The sequence below is a fragment of the Falco cherrug genome, chromosome 5 (genome assembly GCF_023634085.1).
Source record: "Falco cherrug isolate bFalChe1 chromosome 5, bFalChe1.pri, whole genome shotgun sequence".
Taxonomy (NCBI): Eukaryota; Metazoa; Chordata; class Aves; order Falconiformes; family Falconidae; genus Falco; species Falco cherrug.
Window position 1 is genome coordinate 17229738 of NC_073701.1, and position 15139 is coordinate 17244876.

Below are 15139 nucleotides of genomic sequence, written 5' to 3' on the forward strand. Positions count from 1 at the left end.
CATTACTTACCGCCTTCCTCCTCCTGCAGGAAGTAAAGCAAGACAGAGTGTGTAGCTGAAACAAGCGGCATGGAATAGCACATGCAAAAAAGATGTACAGAAAGGGAAAACTACAGCTTGAACAATAGCATCATTCTGTATTTTGCAGGAACAGTACACATGAAAGCATGCTATTGGGAAACAAGCCAATATATAGGTAATTAATAAAGTAATCACATTATGAGATAGGGGTGTGGGACATAGCTTATAACTGTTGCAGGACAAATGCGTGTTACCATACAGGAACCCGTCCTGCTGATTGGACTTCACATTGTCGTCATAACTGCTTCTCCTTGATATAGCTGTGACTCAAAGGACTGGAAACTTAAATCAAAGTCTCCTATATTCAGCTTGGGTGGACCAATGCAAATACTGGAAATTAACACCCAACTGCCACTCTTGCAGCTGAAAACCTGTTCTGCTGTAGCTGTATTTCACCTGTCAGCTTCTAGATGACTGAACAAAAAAGTGTGGATACTGTGATGACACTCTCTCACTCTGCCAGAGATTGCAGAGATCCCTGCAGCCTTTCCATAGCCAGGGATTCAGGTCAGAAAAGCCTTTAGAAATCAAACTTTAGTTTGCATGAGGGATGGACGTCTGTTTTAGCCAGGTGTCAGTGCAGAGCAAATACACATTCACAGGGCAGAAACACCAAGGCTGTCTATATGACAGCAAGGAGGTTTCTTGCCTGGGGGAGGCACAGACAAAACCAACAGAAGTGGCCTGAGGAGACTGGCAGGGTCTGAGTCGATCAGACAGCTGGTGAGGTTGCTCAGTTAAGTTTATCATCTCCATTTGCATCAAGTTCCTTGTCGAACTAGCACATACCAAGGAGGCTCTTTTCAAGACTTTAACAATTCAACCCCAAAGTTTGCTGACCTGACAGCACACTGGACAGGCAACTCACTAGAGGATGGAAAAAAGTACACTGCATACCCACCTGGAAATACGCAACAAAACAGACCAGTAGAGATTGTCTCCATCCAATGTTTCTGGAGAAAATTAATGGTGAAGTGGTGACTGACCTAGGAAATACTCATTAACACTAGCTACAATACCAAAGGTAGCAAATATATCATTTTCAAGAAAGGCAATAATGGGGACCATTGCTCTTTGTGCCTTACTTCACACACTAGACAATTTAGTTGAAACAATCATTAAAAATTGGTATTATAAAGAAATACCACCTAGCTGACAAAGATGTGACAGGCAGAACTTAGTACAGCTTCTAAAAAAAATGGACCATTGATCTGGTCTAGCTTTGCAACTCATTAGTGCTCCAGCTACACTGAGCTAGTTAGTGCTGCAGCAGTCACGCACAAATATACTACTTTTTTCTTTAAAGACAAAGCAAAAGATCAGAACCATTCGCTGTAGCCCTGGCTCTACTGAGCATGCTGGGAAACTTTAGTTACCACAAAACCCAGCCAGCTGACTTGCACGGAAGCAGAAAAGGGTACCTTTCAGGAGCAGAGGTACTCTACAACTTACATGGTCCCGCCAATAGGAATGTCATGTGCTAGGGTTTCAGTGAAGCTCATGACATTCTTTGTCTTATCGCCGGTCAACAGTGCTACTACTGTTAGCTCATTTCTCCTCCCATCTAATGAGATTAGGCTCCAGCTGGCTTACGAAAATCCATTTGTTGGGATATTACACTAAGGACTGCATTTGGATGGCTTAAATCACCAGTCTCTAGCTGTAGCAGGTTCCCTGCCTTAACTCAAATGATCTCAAGCAATCTTCACAGGCCCTCCAGTCTTCAGCACAATAACGAAGCCTGAATTGGGTCTTTAGTTCTTTGTTCAAAGCTCAGTTTCTTCCTGCTCCTGAAGCATCTGTGCACATTGTTATTTGTTGTGTGAAGATTCTGTACATTCAGTTCCTCTCCCTGATCACCTCTCCAAGCAAACCCCTGCCTCTTTGGTTTAAGTTACGCTTCCTCTGAGTCACTGACCAATTCTATCTTTCAGAATTAGTATTAATCTTAGTAACGGCTCCTCAGCTAAAAACAAGCCACTCCATTCTCTTCTAGTTTCTGGGCTGTATCTGATGAAAAATACTGTGTGTGCACACTTTATGGCAGAGGACCTCTCTTGTCTGCCACAGAGGCCCCACACAAGCAGCTGTTGTGGACCATACCTCCAAGTAAATTGCCATTTAGGAGTGTTCCTTGTGTCCTAGCGCTTGACACGCGGCCATTTCTGAAAGCATTTGAGCTCTAGATACACCAAGCATTACCTTGGCCTGCTTTCAGGCTAAGAGTTCTTTGACAGACAGAGCTCCAGTAGCTGTATCATGAGATGTGCGCGAGATGAACAGTGCAAATCCAGCAAACCATGAACTGTAAAGACCCAAAGTTTCAGAGGGGAATTTATTGTATGGGAGCATATCCAATATCTTTTGTCAGCCAGTCATGAGAATAATAAAAAATAGAAGCTTTTTAAATGACAAAAAATATAGTTACATATAATACAGATTTTCATCTTGCATTGAAGCAGAGCAGTAATAAAATGCTCACTCGTGCTTTCACAGTTAGTTTGCATTGCTTTTCTAGGTTAAAGCATCAGCAACTCAAATCTTCCAGTCAGAACCCCTAGTTAGTAGTTTCATGGGGTGATCACGAAGGTGAATGTTCTCTGCATTTTGATACCCTTTACAAATAGAGCAGGCATACTTGATCCATCTCAAAACTACTCAAATTTTCAGAGGCACCAGCTATGCTTGAAACGAGGCATCCTTGCTGCAACTGAAAGATTTTTGACTCACAACATGCTTTTAGGCCCAATTCAGAAACACATCTATGGAATACTCAAGAATGTACTTAAATCCCATTTGGTTCAAAGGGCTCTGAGCTGATCCTTTGTGACCACCTCTGCTTGCTGTGCCCCTCACAAGCACTGCATGCTGGCATGAAGCACTGACCAGTATTTGATTGCATGGGTAAGTTGCTTGCAAGCCCACAAAGGATTTGAACATTCCTTAGCACTCCATTTACTTGAGACCTAAATGCATTCGCTGCATGCATACATTTATGTATATACTGCACACACTTACCCTAACCCCTCCCCACAATATTATTGCAATAATTCTTTGCTGGTACAACAGTTTATATACCAAGTTTCACTTATTTAGTTTTCTATAAACATAGAAAAAAACACCTGAAGAGAGCTAGAACAGCTTTCAATCAGTCACTATATTGGCATTGAAAGCTTTATTTTGAAAACTTTAAGCAGCAATACTGAATAAATAGACAGAATGATTGTTTTGTCATCTCCATACAGCCGATGGCCTTCATCCAAAACATTAAAATACTGTAGCAAATAGAATAAACATGCAGGTTTCAATGTCCTTTAAAAAAAAAAAAAAAAAAGAGGTGTAATATAAAAGTAACACTTTGACACTTATTTTAATACAGTACAGACCATTAGAGACTATCTTCTGGAAAAAAAATATCTGAATACAGTTTTGTTATTTACATGGATCATTAAGGCCCAATTCACTCAAGTTAATGCACATCAGGAATTTATATGCTTCAAGATAACTCACTAAAAACTACAAGATCAATTTTTTTGATCATACTCATATGATCTCCGTTCACTAAAATAATGCAATTCTCTTCACACTAAAAACAAGGCATTATTGCCCCAAGAGGAGATTTTTATTTCACTAATGGTTCTTTTCCCCTCTTACATCACAATGAAAGCATGTTTGCATATTGCTAATGCTAGTGGTAGTTCTCTTCTTTAAGAACATCCTTCCAACTTGCTAGGGTTTAGAAAAGCAAGTAATCTCAAAGCTAACACACCATTTCCAGAAGCAAATCAGGCACTTGGGAACCTACATCCCGCTGAATGATAAAGGGAGGCAGGTTCCTAGCTGACTTTTCAGAACAGGACTTGGGTTTCTCCCTTACTCAGGCATTCAGAATATTTACCTTAGCATTAACCTATTGGCTTTTCAAATGGTCAACCCTCCCTGCCTCTTCTCCTAACAAAATAGCATCGCCAGCAAAAATAAACTGTATTCTCATGGATGAGAGAGGTAACACAGTTAATTCCGTTAGTAATAAATTACAGGAGTTCTCCATATAAATTCCCCATGCACTGGAAAATAGTGCTTGTGTATTCAACTATTTAATGCAAGCACAAACCCCTCCATTTTTATCATGCTGCCCAGTAAATAATATGGCACTTCATAAAAACAGTATGTGTAGCTTCCTTTCTGCTAATGCCCTGTAGGTAGGTTTGAAACACTTTTGAAAATGATTTTTTTTTCTACATTTGTAAAGAAAGAGTGAGGTTCTACAGTTGATCAGAAGCAAAACTCTTAATGCCATAGTGTAAGGAATTTTTATAACTGTAATACATTGTGTTCAATTCACATTTAATGCAAGGGCATGCCATTTCTTTTTGGTTTATTTACAGAGCGGATGAAAATGCTATAGAACTTTAGCCTGGGTGAAATTCGATAAGCAAGAGGAGTATGGTAGGGGCAGGGGAATTTGTCAGTGTTTCACAAATGACAGGGTTGGATACCAAAGCCTCTCCTTTGCCACAACAGTGGCTGAAGCTGTAAACGTTTTTCAGATCACCTTGACATATGCTAAAGGCCTGACACTAAGGGTCCACTCAGTGATGATGCTGCAGCCACTCCTGAGCCAGCTCCAGGCTGGCCTCTCTGTCAAACAGCTGCTGCAGTCAGCAGGTGTTAATTTTTAACATAAATGGCAAATTCCTTTCCTGATTCTATTACAAAACCACAACTCAAGCCCTCCAAAAGCCGCTCTTACCCTTCCTTTTAATCCTTTCCGTCCTCCCTCCATCTTAAAGAATAACCTGGCAGAGAAAGAGAGCAGTTTTTATGATGCAAGAGCCCAATTCAGCTCAACTGACATCTGTGGGAGATGGACCAGTCACAAAGTATGACAAAAACATTAGCTGGGTAAGTATGCCGATCTGCCTTAAAAACACTTCATTTCAGTACAAGACTGAAATTGCATCAGGCTTTTCCTTGTGTTTCCCCCCACCCCCATGCAGCATAATTTGGGCCAGACTTTGCAAGGTGCTGAGTGCCTCAGTTGTCTAACATCAAGAGGTGCTGAAGATGCAAGATATCCACTGGAGAGGGCCATTTTACTTCTCTAAATTGAACCCAGAATGTAAGGCATATATGCTCAAGTACCTTGGACAGATAATGTCCCCAAACTGTGTATATTTTACACTTTTTTTTAATATATATATACACATACACATTCTTTTTTTTTAATACAAAGTTACGGGCACAGCTAACATGAGCATAGAACTGTGATAAGCTAACAGTAAGTAGTAAATCTGTGAGCACTGCAAAGATTCCTCAAGTAGGAACATCTCATTTTCCAGTTTGCTCACGGGGGGGGGGGGGGGGGGGGGGGCGGGGGGGGGGAACTTGATAAATTAAACAGTAAAAATTCAGAGTCCATTTGGAAAGGTCCTTTATATATTCACAGCCTTATCTGCTGCTGTTAGTCAAAATACAGCAGCATTTTTAGAATATATGATGCCGTTAATAAGTGGAAAGGGAAAAAAAATGCATTAAACACTCAAGAGTCCTTCATTATCTACTATGTTTTCTAAAACTTCCATTTGCCAGGAAGCTTTTCTTTTAAAAAAGGAAACTTAAATTAACATTTATCTGCACATCAGTAAATCAACACAAGAGGATGCTTGGAGTTAAGAATTCTTATGTATTTTCTATGGCAAAAAGCTTGGAATTTCCTACCAGTGGTAAAATCCTGACCCTTCCAAAGACATCAGGGGTGCTGACATTTTGCCACTGACTGAAGTCCAGGTATTCAATACTGCAGTGAAAGCCCAGTGACCCCCTCTCATATCAAGGGGATCTCAAATGTGGGGATGATGATACGTGTGAGTTGCTGTTAGAACAGGAAATCCAAATGCAACTAGGTAAGGCCCATCCCTTCTCTAACTCATCCATGAGGCCAGCCTCCTAATGTACCCAAAGTGTCCCACTGATGCCAGTCACTTTCTCTACAAACTTGGTGTCCACTTCAGCAATCTAATTCCAAGGCCTGTAACCAACACGCTACTTGGTAGTGTCTTAACTTTCTGCATGGAAGCCGTTTTGTCTAATCCCTGCTTAACTTTGATTGCATCGAGCGATGTCAAGACGCAGTAACATTCTCTTGTCATGTTTTGTAAAAAATTACCACCAGATCTGTGAATTTCCTGTTTGTAAGCTTTATATTCTCTAAGTGACTGAGCAGCCATATATCTTTCAAAGGGGCTAGACATCTACCATTTAACACTGGGGACCTGGAACGAAATCCTGGCCCCACACAAGTCAGTAGAAGCTCTGCTACTGACTTCATGAGACTCCGACAGGTTTCTTCACAAAACTTGAGTGAATTCTGGAAGCTGGAATATGATGCTTATTTGTTTGTGTTTTTTTCTTCTCCAACAGCAAGATTTACCGCAAAACAAGAACACTGTAATGGCTAGTGGAAAAAATAAAGTACAAAATCACACACAGTGAAAGCCTCCTGCTCTCTTTTGGTAAGATATATGAAGACAACTTCTTACATTGTTCTTTTCTCAAAAGGCATATACAATGTGGCAAAATATTTCAAATATACATTCTATATAATAAAATATCATCTAACTAGTGCATCCTCAATCATATGCTGGAAATATTTTTACCAAGCCAAGGTTTATGTTTCATAAATCTTTTGAATACTAGGTGCTTCATTCAAGGCAGATTCAACAGCAAGTAAATCCCACAAGCTCACTTTTCAAGCCTTAAAAGGTAGCAATGGATGGAACATGACATATTATGACCCACAACAGAAACTGTTACAAAGCCAGTGGTGAGAAACCATTTCAACGGTTCAGCACTCCACAGAACTCTGCATTGCAAGTTGTTTTACTTGATCAAATGGTGGATGTTTGTACACACAAATTAAAGTCACCTTGTCAGACTGACATACAGCCATACGTGATTACTCACAAGTTAAAAATAAAAATATAAAAGGTCAACATTCACACGTCCATTTGATTAAAGGGAATAAATTAAACCTCAGGTAAGTTGCATACATGGTTTCCTTCACCCTCAGTCTATTATTTATGCCTATACAAGGAACAATACTTTCCCAAACACTTCTGAAGTGGCAAAAACAAATGAAGGTTTTTGCACTCTAGCTGTGTTGACAGCAAGGTCATCCTTGCCAATTAGGAATCGAGACAGTTCCTCTGTCTCTTTAGCATCAGTGCACAGGGTATGGCTCCAAGTGGTGTGTTGGAGGAAGAAGAAAAAAAAAAAAGTGTCGGCTTAACAAAAAACCCCCCAACAACAACAACAACAAAAAAAGAAAATAAAAATCTTCTTCCATTCATCATTGGCAGAATAAAACAAAAGTGTATCTTGTCCAGGGTACCTTGCTAGGTCCTCTCCAGAAGAGGTATGTACTGTCATACATAAATGCCCTCCGGGTTAAAACCAGATGACAGGGGATTCTGTAGAATCCGAAGGTTACTGGGGAGTTGCCTCGATGAGCCAGGGCGCTTCAGTGATCCAGACTGAAATGTTGGCTCTGTGCAAGAAAAAGGGCAGTTAGAAAAGTCATCATCAAGGACGATGTCTGTAGAACACCTATTTTCTTCCTGCTTAGTGCAGTGTAGAAAAACTAATACCACATACAACAAAAAATTCAAATGCCTGACTAAGAAGTGTTGAGATCTAAGGTGCAAGCTTCTGACTCATTTCCAAACAGAAAGATACATCTACGCAATACAACTACTCCCCCCCCTGCCAAGGAATATGCATATAAATACATGCAATACAGTTATACAGTAATGTGAAGACAAAGCTTGCACCTATAGTAACTCAAAGCTTCGACTTTCTGCCCACTTAAAGCACAAAGTTCATACAAGTGCTGACATTTAAGGCCTGTTTGTCTTGACTTCTCTCCAAACCTCCCTACCCTCCCAATGCCTTTTGGTTAGAGAGTTTTCTACAAGGAAGGACAGAACCAGCTAAGAAGAATGTTGAAAGAAACAGCCCCCTTGCAAGCAGGGTAGTGGACAGAGCACACCACAGCAGAGCCTGAGCTGCAGCAAAGGAGTTTCTGCTTGTGCCACAGTTCTGACACGCAGTTGAAGCACTCCTATGTTTCTGTCCAGGAAATTCTGAATTCAGATGTGAGCATGTGCAGAATGCACTGATTTCACTAGAGGCAAAGTCAATTTGCACATGCTGTAACAGCCATCTGTGCAGGACTTCTGGATGGCTGGCAGCCCAGCTGGATTAGCTCCTATTCCCGTGTGGCTGCTGTCTGGGATTTCTTGAGATCCAGACACATTCCTTTTCTACTTTGACAACACATCCCACCAAAAGAGGAAGAACCCAGATGAACAGCAATGTCAGATGTGCAATCATGTTGCCTGCCAGCTTACATGCCTGCAGCCATGGCAGCTGCACTTGAAAGCTACTGCCCTAATGGGTTACTGATGGGACAAACATAAGCCTAGGCACAGTGGCAGAGAAGTTATCTGCATACTGCACTTTATTTATAGCGTGCTAAGCCCTTGGAATCAAAAGAAATATTTGACAATGTGCTTTCTTAATATTTTGCTAACTTCTTCACAAACAGAGCATTCACTTCGTGTATCAGTGTTAGCATTAATACAGCAGGTAAATACATTGCCATCCCCTTCTCCCGCCCACCAAAAGCATTCCGAGTGCTGCACCTCTCTCGAGCTCCACATGCGGGGCCTCCACCTCAACAGGGTCTGCTGGCAGCACCGTGACCTTTGTTCCCGTTTGCTGGATGAACTGTTGGAGATTGACCTGTCGTAGCTCCTTTGTCAGTTGCTCGAGTTCTTGTTCCCTGTCCTGCCAGGAAAGAGAAAACATCTGCTGAGCAGCAGCGAGCATAAAGCAGCATTTCAAGACTATTTGCAATTGGGCAATTAATGCTTTTCCTTTTGCAGAGAAAGCCTAAGATTTTAAAATTCAAAGGCAAATGGAAGAGTTGAAAGGTATTTTACTCTCGTAATTCAGAAAGCGAATCAACACTATTACTTATTAGGGGTTCCTACTGGTCTGTTTACATCTGCCTCACCTGAGAAAAACGTTGGCACAACAGATGTGAGCAAATAAAAGTAATAGCATGCATTCTGAAAAAATACATCAACTGAGCATCAGTCTGGCACCAAATTTTAGCTCTGCCAGAAGCAGCCAGTGCGACTTGGACAGCTCATTTAGTTTTTCTGTTCCTAAAAGGAGAATAATTCCCTTCTCCTTCTTGTTCTCTGCATTTTCTATTTACAGTATGAATTTTTATGGACACAATTCTCTCACTCTGCAAGCCTACCGTTTTGCACAATGCGGCCAAATCCTGCCTGGTTCACCACCCCTTCACGAGAACAGAAGGTGATTACTTAGGATATTCCTCAAGGGTCTGATTCTGTCACGATACGCGAAACCTATAGCTCCAACAGATTATGACAGTCTTAAGACTACAACGATTCCCCCTTCCCCCCAGATTCAGCTCCATCAGCAGACAGCTGCATGTGATGCTCCTCCATAGCCTGTTCTGGCCTCACCTCTGACCACATGGGGACAGGTGGCTACCCAGATGCCATGCAGCATGTCTGCGGGCATTTCTGTGCAGTGTTACGCAGTGTTACTGAGTATAGGTAAAATATACAAAGAGGACTTGATACTTTCTGTCAGCACAAATCCTTGAGCATCGCGTGACTGGAAACTTAGGATAGGTAAGTATGGCCAAAACTGATTACAGTTTTCATCCATTTTGCTTTACATGAACAGATTACATTTTTTCCCCCTCCTCATTTAGTAAAAACGGCTTATGCTGACATGGTTCTGGGTGCTCAGGAGTAAGGATGCAAAATCCCTTTATATATTCACAGCAGAATCACCTTACTGCAACCACAGCACTATGGAATACAGTAACTGTGAAGCCCGGGAATACAGCAAGAATCACAGCTCAAACTGCTGTATGGTGCCTCAGTCCTATCTTACATGGCACATTAAAATCCCAAGAGCCACAACCTTTCCTTCACCTCATCCAGCTAGCAGCTGGATTTTCATTTGTATTTATTCTTTTGAGCTCTATCAAGTTCCAGGTGACATCATTAACTTCAGCATGGAATCAAGAGACTGGATTCTCTTTTGACACACCCGCCCACAAACACCTGAGATGTACAGAAAATAAAATCTTGTATACCAGCAAGTCAGACAAGAAAAGGGAGATGCTCTTCTTTTAAAAAAAAGAGCCTTGTAAGTTAACAGTTATTTTAGCTCTACATCCATCTTTCCAGGTGCTGCTTTTGGACTGTTCTTTTGAATTCATCTATTTTGGTAGCAGACAAACCTAGCAAGAATCAGAAGTTTAGCCTCAGAAGAGGTTATGACAGCACAAATTTCCCTGAAATTTAACAATATGAAGCAGAGAGCTACCAAGATCTAGGACCTAAACCTCAAGATATCTAATCCCAAATCCACAGGAATTTGAAGACTAGTATTTTTAAAGGCATTCAGCCGAGAGAGAGCACTATGGTCCTGTTTAGGACCTAGCAGCACAACAATCCCCTGCTAGCCCTAAATGTGCTGCTGTTTGTGCAGGAGATATTACTTGTCTGAGATGTAAAAAAGCCCAGACCCACTAGCACAGCAGCACCTCGCTGGAGCCAGTGAGCACTCCATCTCAGCAGGGCACAGTGGCTAGATGCATTGCCATGGATGCACCCATACTGCCCTCAGCTAGTTTGGCTGAAATTACCTCTGGTGTTTCTCTATCATGGACCACTGCACAGTGAAGATACGCTTCGAGTGGTTTCTCAGAGGTCAGGGAACAGTAGCAAACCAAAGCTTAACTGATGGGACAGAAACTGAGCCAGCACGTAAATAAATAAAAGGTGCTGGGCACTCAGCGCTAACCCTGCAGGCCACCCTGGCCTGAATGGCCAGGAACACATCCACCAAAACACCTGCCGGTTTACCTTGAGACAACAAACCAACTACTAGTTTTCTTTTCAGACTGAATGATCAAAATACACACAGGTGAAGTTAAAATTGTCTGCTTTAAAAAAAAATATCTGAAATGCAATTTGAAAATGAAACACTTTCTTCCTTTTACCCCAATTCACTGTGGAAACTTTCTCATGTCTTCTTTCATGGGCTCCAAATCTCCAAAATGTAAGAGAAATTGCTTACAGTCAGGTCTTTGACTTTTCTTTAGCCACGGATAAAAATTACAGTCTTACCTGTAACCGTTTGGTAGCTTGGCCCAAAGACCTTTCTACAGCTTTAATGCCATTTTCCAATCTCAGGCTCTGCTGGCCCTGAATATCAATTTCACCCTTCACCTTCTCGATCTTTTCCTTGACCTCTTCTTCATTCACTTGGGACTCCTGGACTTCCCGCTGCAACTTTTCTGCTTCAAGGCCACTTTCCATGTTGTGGATCTGAGAGACGTAGTCCTTCAGCTTGCTTTCACACTCCAGGATCCTCTGCCTCATCTCCTGCAGCTGCTCCTTCAGCTGTTTTTCATTCTCCTGTTCAATCTGCAGCTCGTTTTCCCAGAACTCTTCCTCTTCAATCTCCACTTCGTTCCTTTTGATCTTCTGCTCTAGCTTGAGAATTTCTTCTTCCAGGCTGGAGTTATACTTTTGTTCCCAGTAGCGGATCTCAGCTTCGTTGGACTCCAGCTGCTTCTCAATGCACTGAAGCTTCTCCGTCTGGAGGTGGATCAGTTTCTTCAGCTCGTCCGCAGTCGTTTTACAGTTGTTGAGCACCTTTTGCTTGAACTCGGATTCCTTGCTTTTCCCAAAGATGTCCATTAACCCTTTGGCTCCCCCGGTGAAGGTGAGGGATTTCCTTTTCGGCTCCCTCCTCTTCATGGATTTGTCGCCGGGCGGCCTCAGCTTGGCCAGGGGCGGCAAGCTCTGCCGGTACAGCGTCCTCTCCGGGATGCGAGCCACGCTGTCCGAAGTCGGCCGCTCGCTCAGGGAGGGCCCGGTGCGGCGCAGGATCAGCTGCACGTCGCTCGCGTACTGTCCCCACTTGTTCAGCGAAACGATGGGGTTCTCGTGCGGCGCCAGGTGCCGCTCCGTGTCCCGCCATTTCTCGATCAGCGTGTACCTGCCGGTGCGACCTGCAAGGCAAGCACAGCCGTCAGCGGGCGGCCGCCAGGGGGCGCTGCCCGACAGCGCGACCGCCGAGCGGGGGCGGCTCGGGCCGCGGACGCCCCCCGGCGGCCGCCCGGCGCCGCGCTCACGGGGGCGCGCCCGCTCACGGGAGCTGCGGCAGCGCCCCGCTCCGCCGGCTCCTCCGCCCGCATCGTCCCGCGTTAGAGTAAGCGCTCCTCCGCTCCCCGAGCCGAGCACTAACTGGCGCATGTCAGCTGCAAGTGACCTCAGGAGAACCCGCTCCAGGCGCCGCAGTCACGGAGCAAGCGGGTACGGTGCGCGCACAAGGGGAACCGCACAGCTGCGGGGCTCCCTCGGACTGGCAGCCGCCGACATTAGAGCCAGTGACCCAGCCATGCCGGGGTCCAGCAAAGAAACACTCCAAAGGCACATCTCTAGAGGAAGAAAACGGGAGCAGGAAGAGTTCAACACCTTTCATGCAGCCAAACAAAATACCCAAACCTGCAGGCAGCGTGTTCGCTTTTAGCCTGTATCGCCCACCGGCCGGAGCGGCGATGGCTGGTGCCGCCCCAGCACCCCAGCCCGCGCCCCCCGGGGGGTTGGGGGGGCCGGGAGGGACAGCGGGGGGCTCGGGCCCCGGTAACAGGCTGCGCCAGACCCTCCCGGCGTGGAACACGGACGAGAGCAGCAGCGGCAGCGCCCGAGCTGGGAAGCAGCAGCCCGGGCCCCCCGCACAGCCCCCTCCCGGGGAACAGCAGCTCACACGCAACCTTCAGGAATCCCCCCGACTCCTTTCGTAACTGCTGTGATGCTGCTTTCCGCCTCCTGCACTGACAGCAGCTGTACAACGCATGCACCACCGTTTGCTTCTAGGCTAGGAGCAGGTACAGCTCATGTTTATGGCTTCATTTGTGCTGCTACCAGAATTAAATTCACTTCAGCTGTCTTTTTCCTCTGACGACCTTTATGGGATGCTTTGAATGCTACAAAAATACAGCATTTGAGGTTTTCCACTATTTTTATTTTTTCCAAGCACTCTTACTAGTCTGAGATAATGTTCTCCACATGCAGAAGAGATTTTTCCCTTATCATGAAAAGTGACTTCACTTAAAAGCCACAACATTGTTTACAAAAAGATGTGAGAGATCAATTGCTTTTAAAGCATGATCTTGACGAATTTCTGAATTGCCATTAACCTTAAAAACATCATTAGCTATTTTAATGGATTACATACATTTAATTCCATGATAGATCTTCAAATGAGGATTTATGGCATCGCATAAATGCCTAGATAAAACACTTGTCATATACACAACTAGGGAGTGGAAGAGTTGGAATAAATGTAGTTATCAGTGGTAATCCATCTGATGAATTTTCTTTCCTTGCACCACTCACCCAACCACTGCACTTTTTCCCCAAATAACAAAAACAGTCCAATCTCAGGCTGGAGATCTGCCTCCGGCCAGTCTAACCACAACACTTGCACAGCCTCTCCATTTCAAATTTGTAGGAGACAAACTCCACTGTGGTGATTAGCATACTATGTAGCCTCCTAAAATCTGATATTGTCTGACCAGCCTTATAAAGAACTCCCGATATTCCTACTGTGTTGGAAACAGTTCCTCTGATCTCACTTTCTCATAGTTAGCTGACAATGCAAAGAACAACTACCACAACATCAGCTGCACAGGCACCGCCTAGAGAACAGGCTACTTTGGCTTGTCGGACATACTAGAGGTAGTTAGCTGGCCAAATAAGAGACCAAAATGTCCACGTTCACTTTCAAGTTACAAGTGAGAACTGAAAGATTTGATTGATAGAAGTCAGCAAAACAAGGCAAGCAGCATGGGAACAGCAATCCAACACCCCAAATGCCTTATAAATGACTTGAGTTAAGCAAGGGGGAGGGGGGGGAGAGGAAAAAAAAAGAAAGAAAGAAAAAAAAATATCTATCAGCATACCAACATGCTTGGGCAACACTCAGAAATGGATTTAAAGTTTATTGCTATAAAGTACTTAAAAACCAAGTTTACTACACCAAGGTACAAAGTCCAAAATGTTCATTGATCCATGAAGACTTACAGTTTGTAGTAGGCATCAGTGTTACAGGAAAAATAAACCTAGTACCGCTTGCCATAGCATACTAACAATAAAATCCCAGAGAAGAAAAATTAAGTAAAAGCATACCACAGAACCCAAGACAAAGCTTGTACTTTACCACTTTATATTTTGTTAATCTTAAGCTTTCAGCTTGTAATCATGCTAATGCTCCTAATGTGCTTGTTGTGTCAGAAACAGCCAAGTTCAAAGAGGTTTTGAAATTGTGAACAAGAGTAGGTACCACTAGGGGAGTGATAAGCATGCATTTCTATTCACTTTGCTATTAAATACACTTCTTAGAAGAAATGTAACAAGAAGGGAAAAAAAAAAAAAAAAAAGAGGGAGAGGAATAAAGCTAACAATCTCAACCAAAAGCGAATTAAAGAATTAAGCAAAGCACTTGCCAAGAACTATTTCCATCTTAGCTTAGGGTTCCAAATCTACACGCAGTCCTAAATAATGAATTTGGCACTCAAGATCCACATAAAAGAAAGTGTTTTGTAGAAGTAATACTTAAGACAGTTCAACTGCCACACCTGGAGTTCAGTATTTGCCTAAAACAAAGCTATCCTCATCCAAGATCATTACCTAGGTTTAGTGTGTTCAGCCTAGGTATGACGCAGATTAACAATACCTGGACAACCACAACTGTGATGTTCGCTTGCATTTGCAGGGATTACTTAACAAATGAAGGGTTGATTCAAAACTAATGACAGAATATTTCAGAAGACAGGCATCCTTATAACAAACTGCTGGTTTTGATGTGCTGCCATTGACAAGGAGAAAGCGGGTTGCTTGGGTTGTTGACAAAGAACAGTTCAACACCT

At 43.3% G+C, this 15139-nt stretch overlaps 1 protein-coding gene across 3 annotated transcripts in view; it reads right to left on the reverse strand.

The window, feature by feature from the left end:
- Positions 1–2402: 2402 nt before the first annotated feature.
- RASSF8 (Ras association domain family member 8) overlaps positions 2403–15139 on the reverse strand; it is an 89648-nt gene continuing 76911 nt past the window's right edge. For 2 of the 3 annotated variants that reach the window (XM_055711887.1, XM_055711888.1), the window contains 3 exons: positions 11328–12217; positions 8787–8931; positions 2403–7630 (listed from right to left, as the gene is read on the reverse strand). In XM_055711887.1, coding sequence (XP_055567862.1) covers positions 7509–7630; positions 8787–8931; positions 11328–12217 — 1157 coding nt within the window. In that variant the 3' untranslated portion in view covers positions 2403–7508. The remainder of the gene's footprint in view (positions 7631–8786; positions 8932–11327; positions 12218–15139) is intronic. The other variant, XR_008732447.1, reaches the window with a different exon arrangement.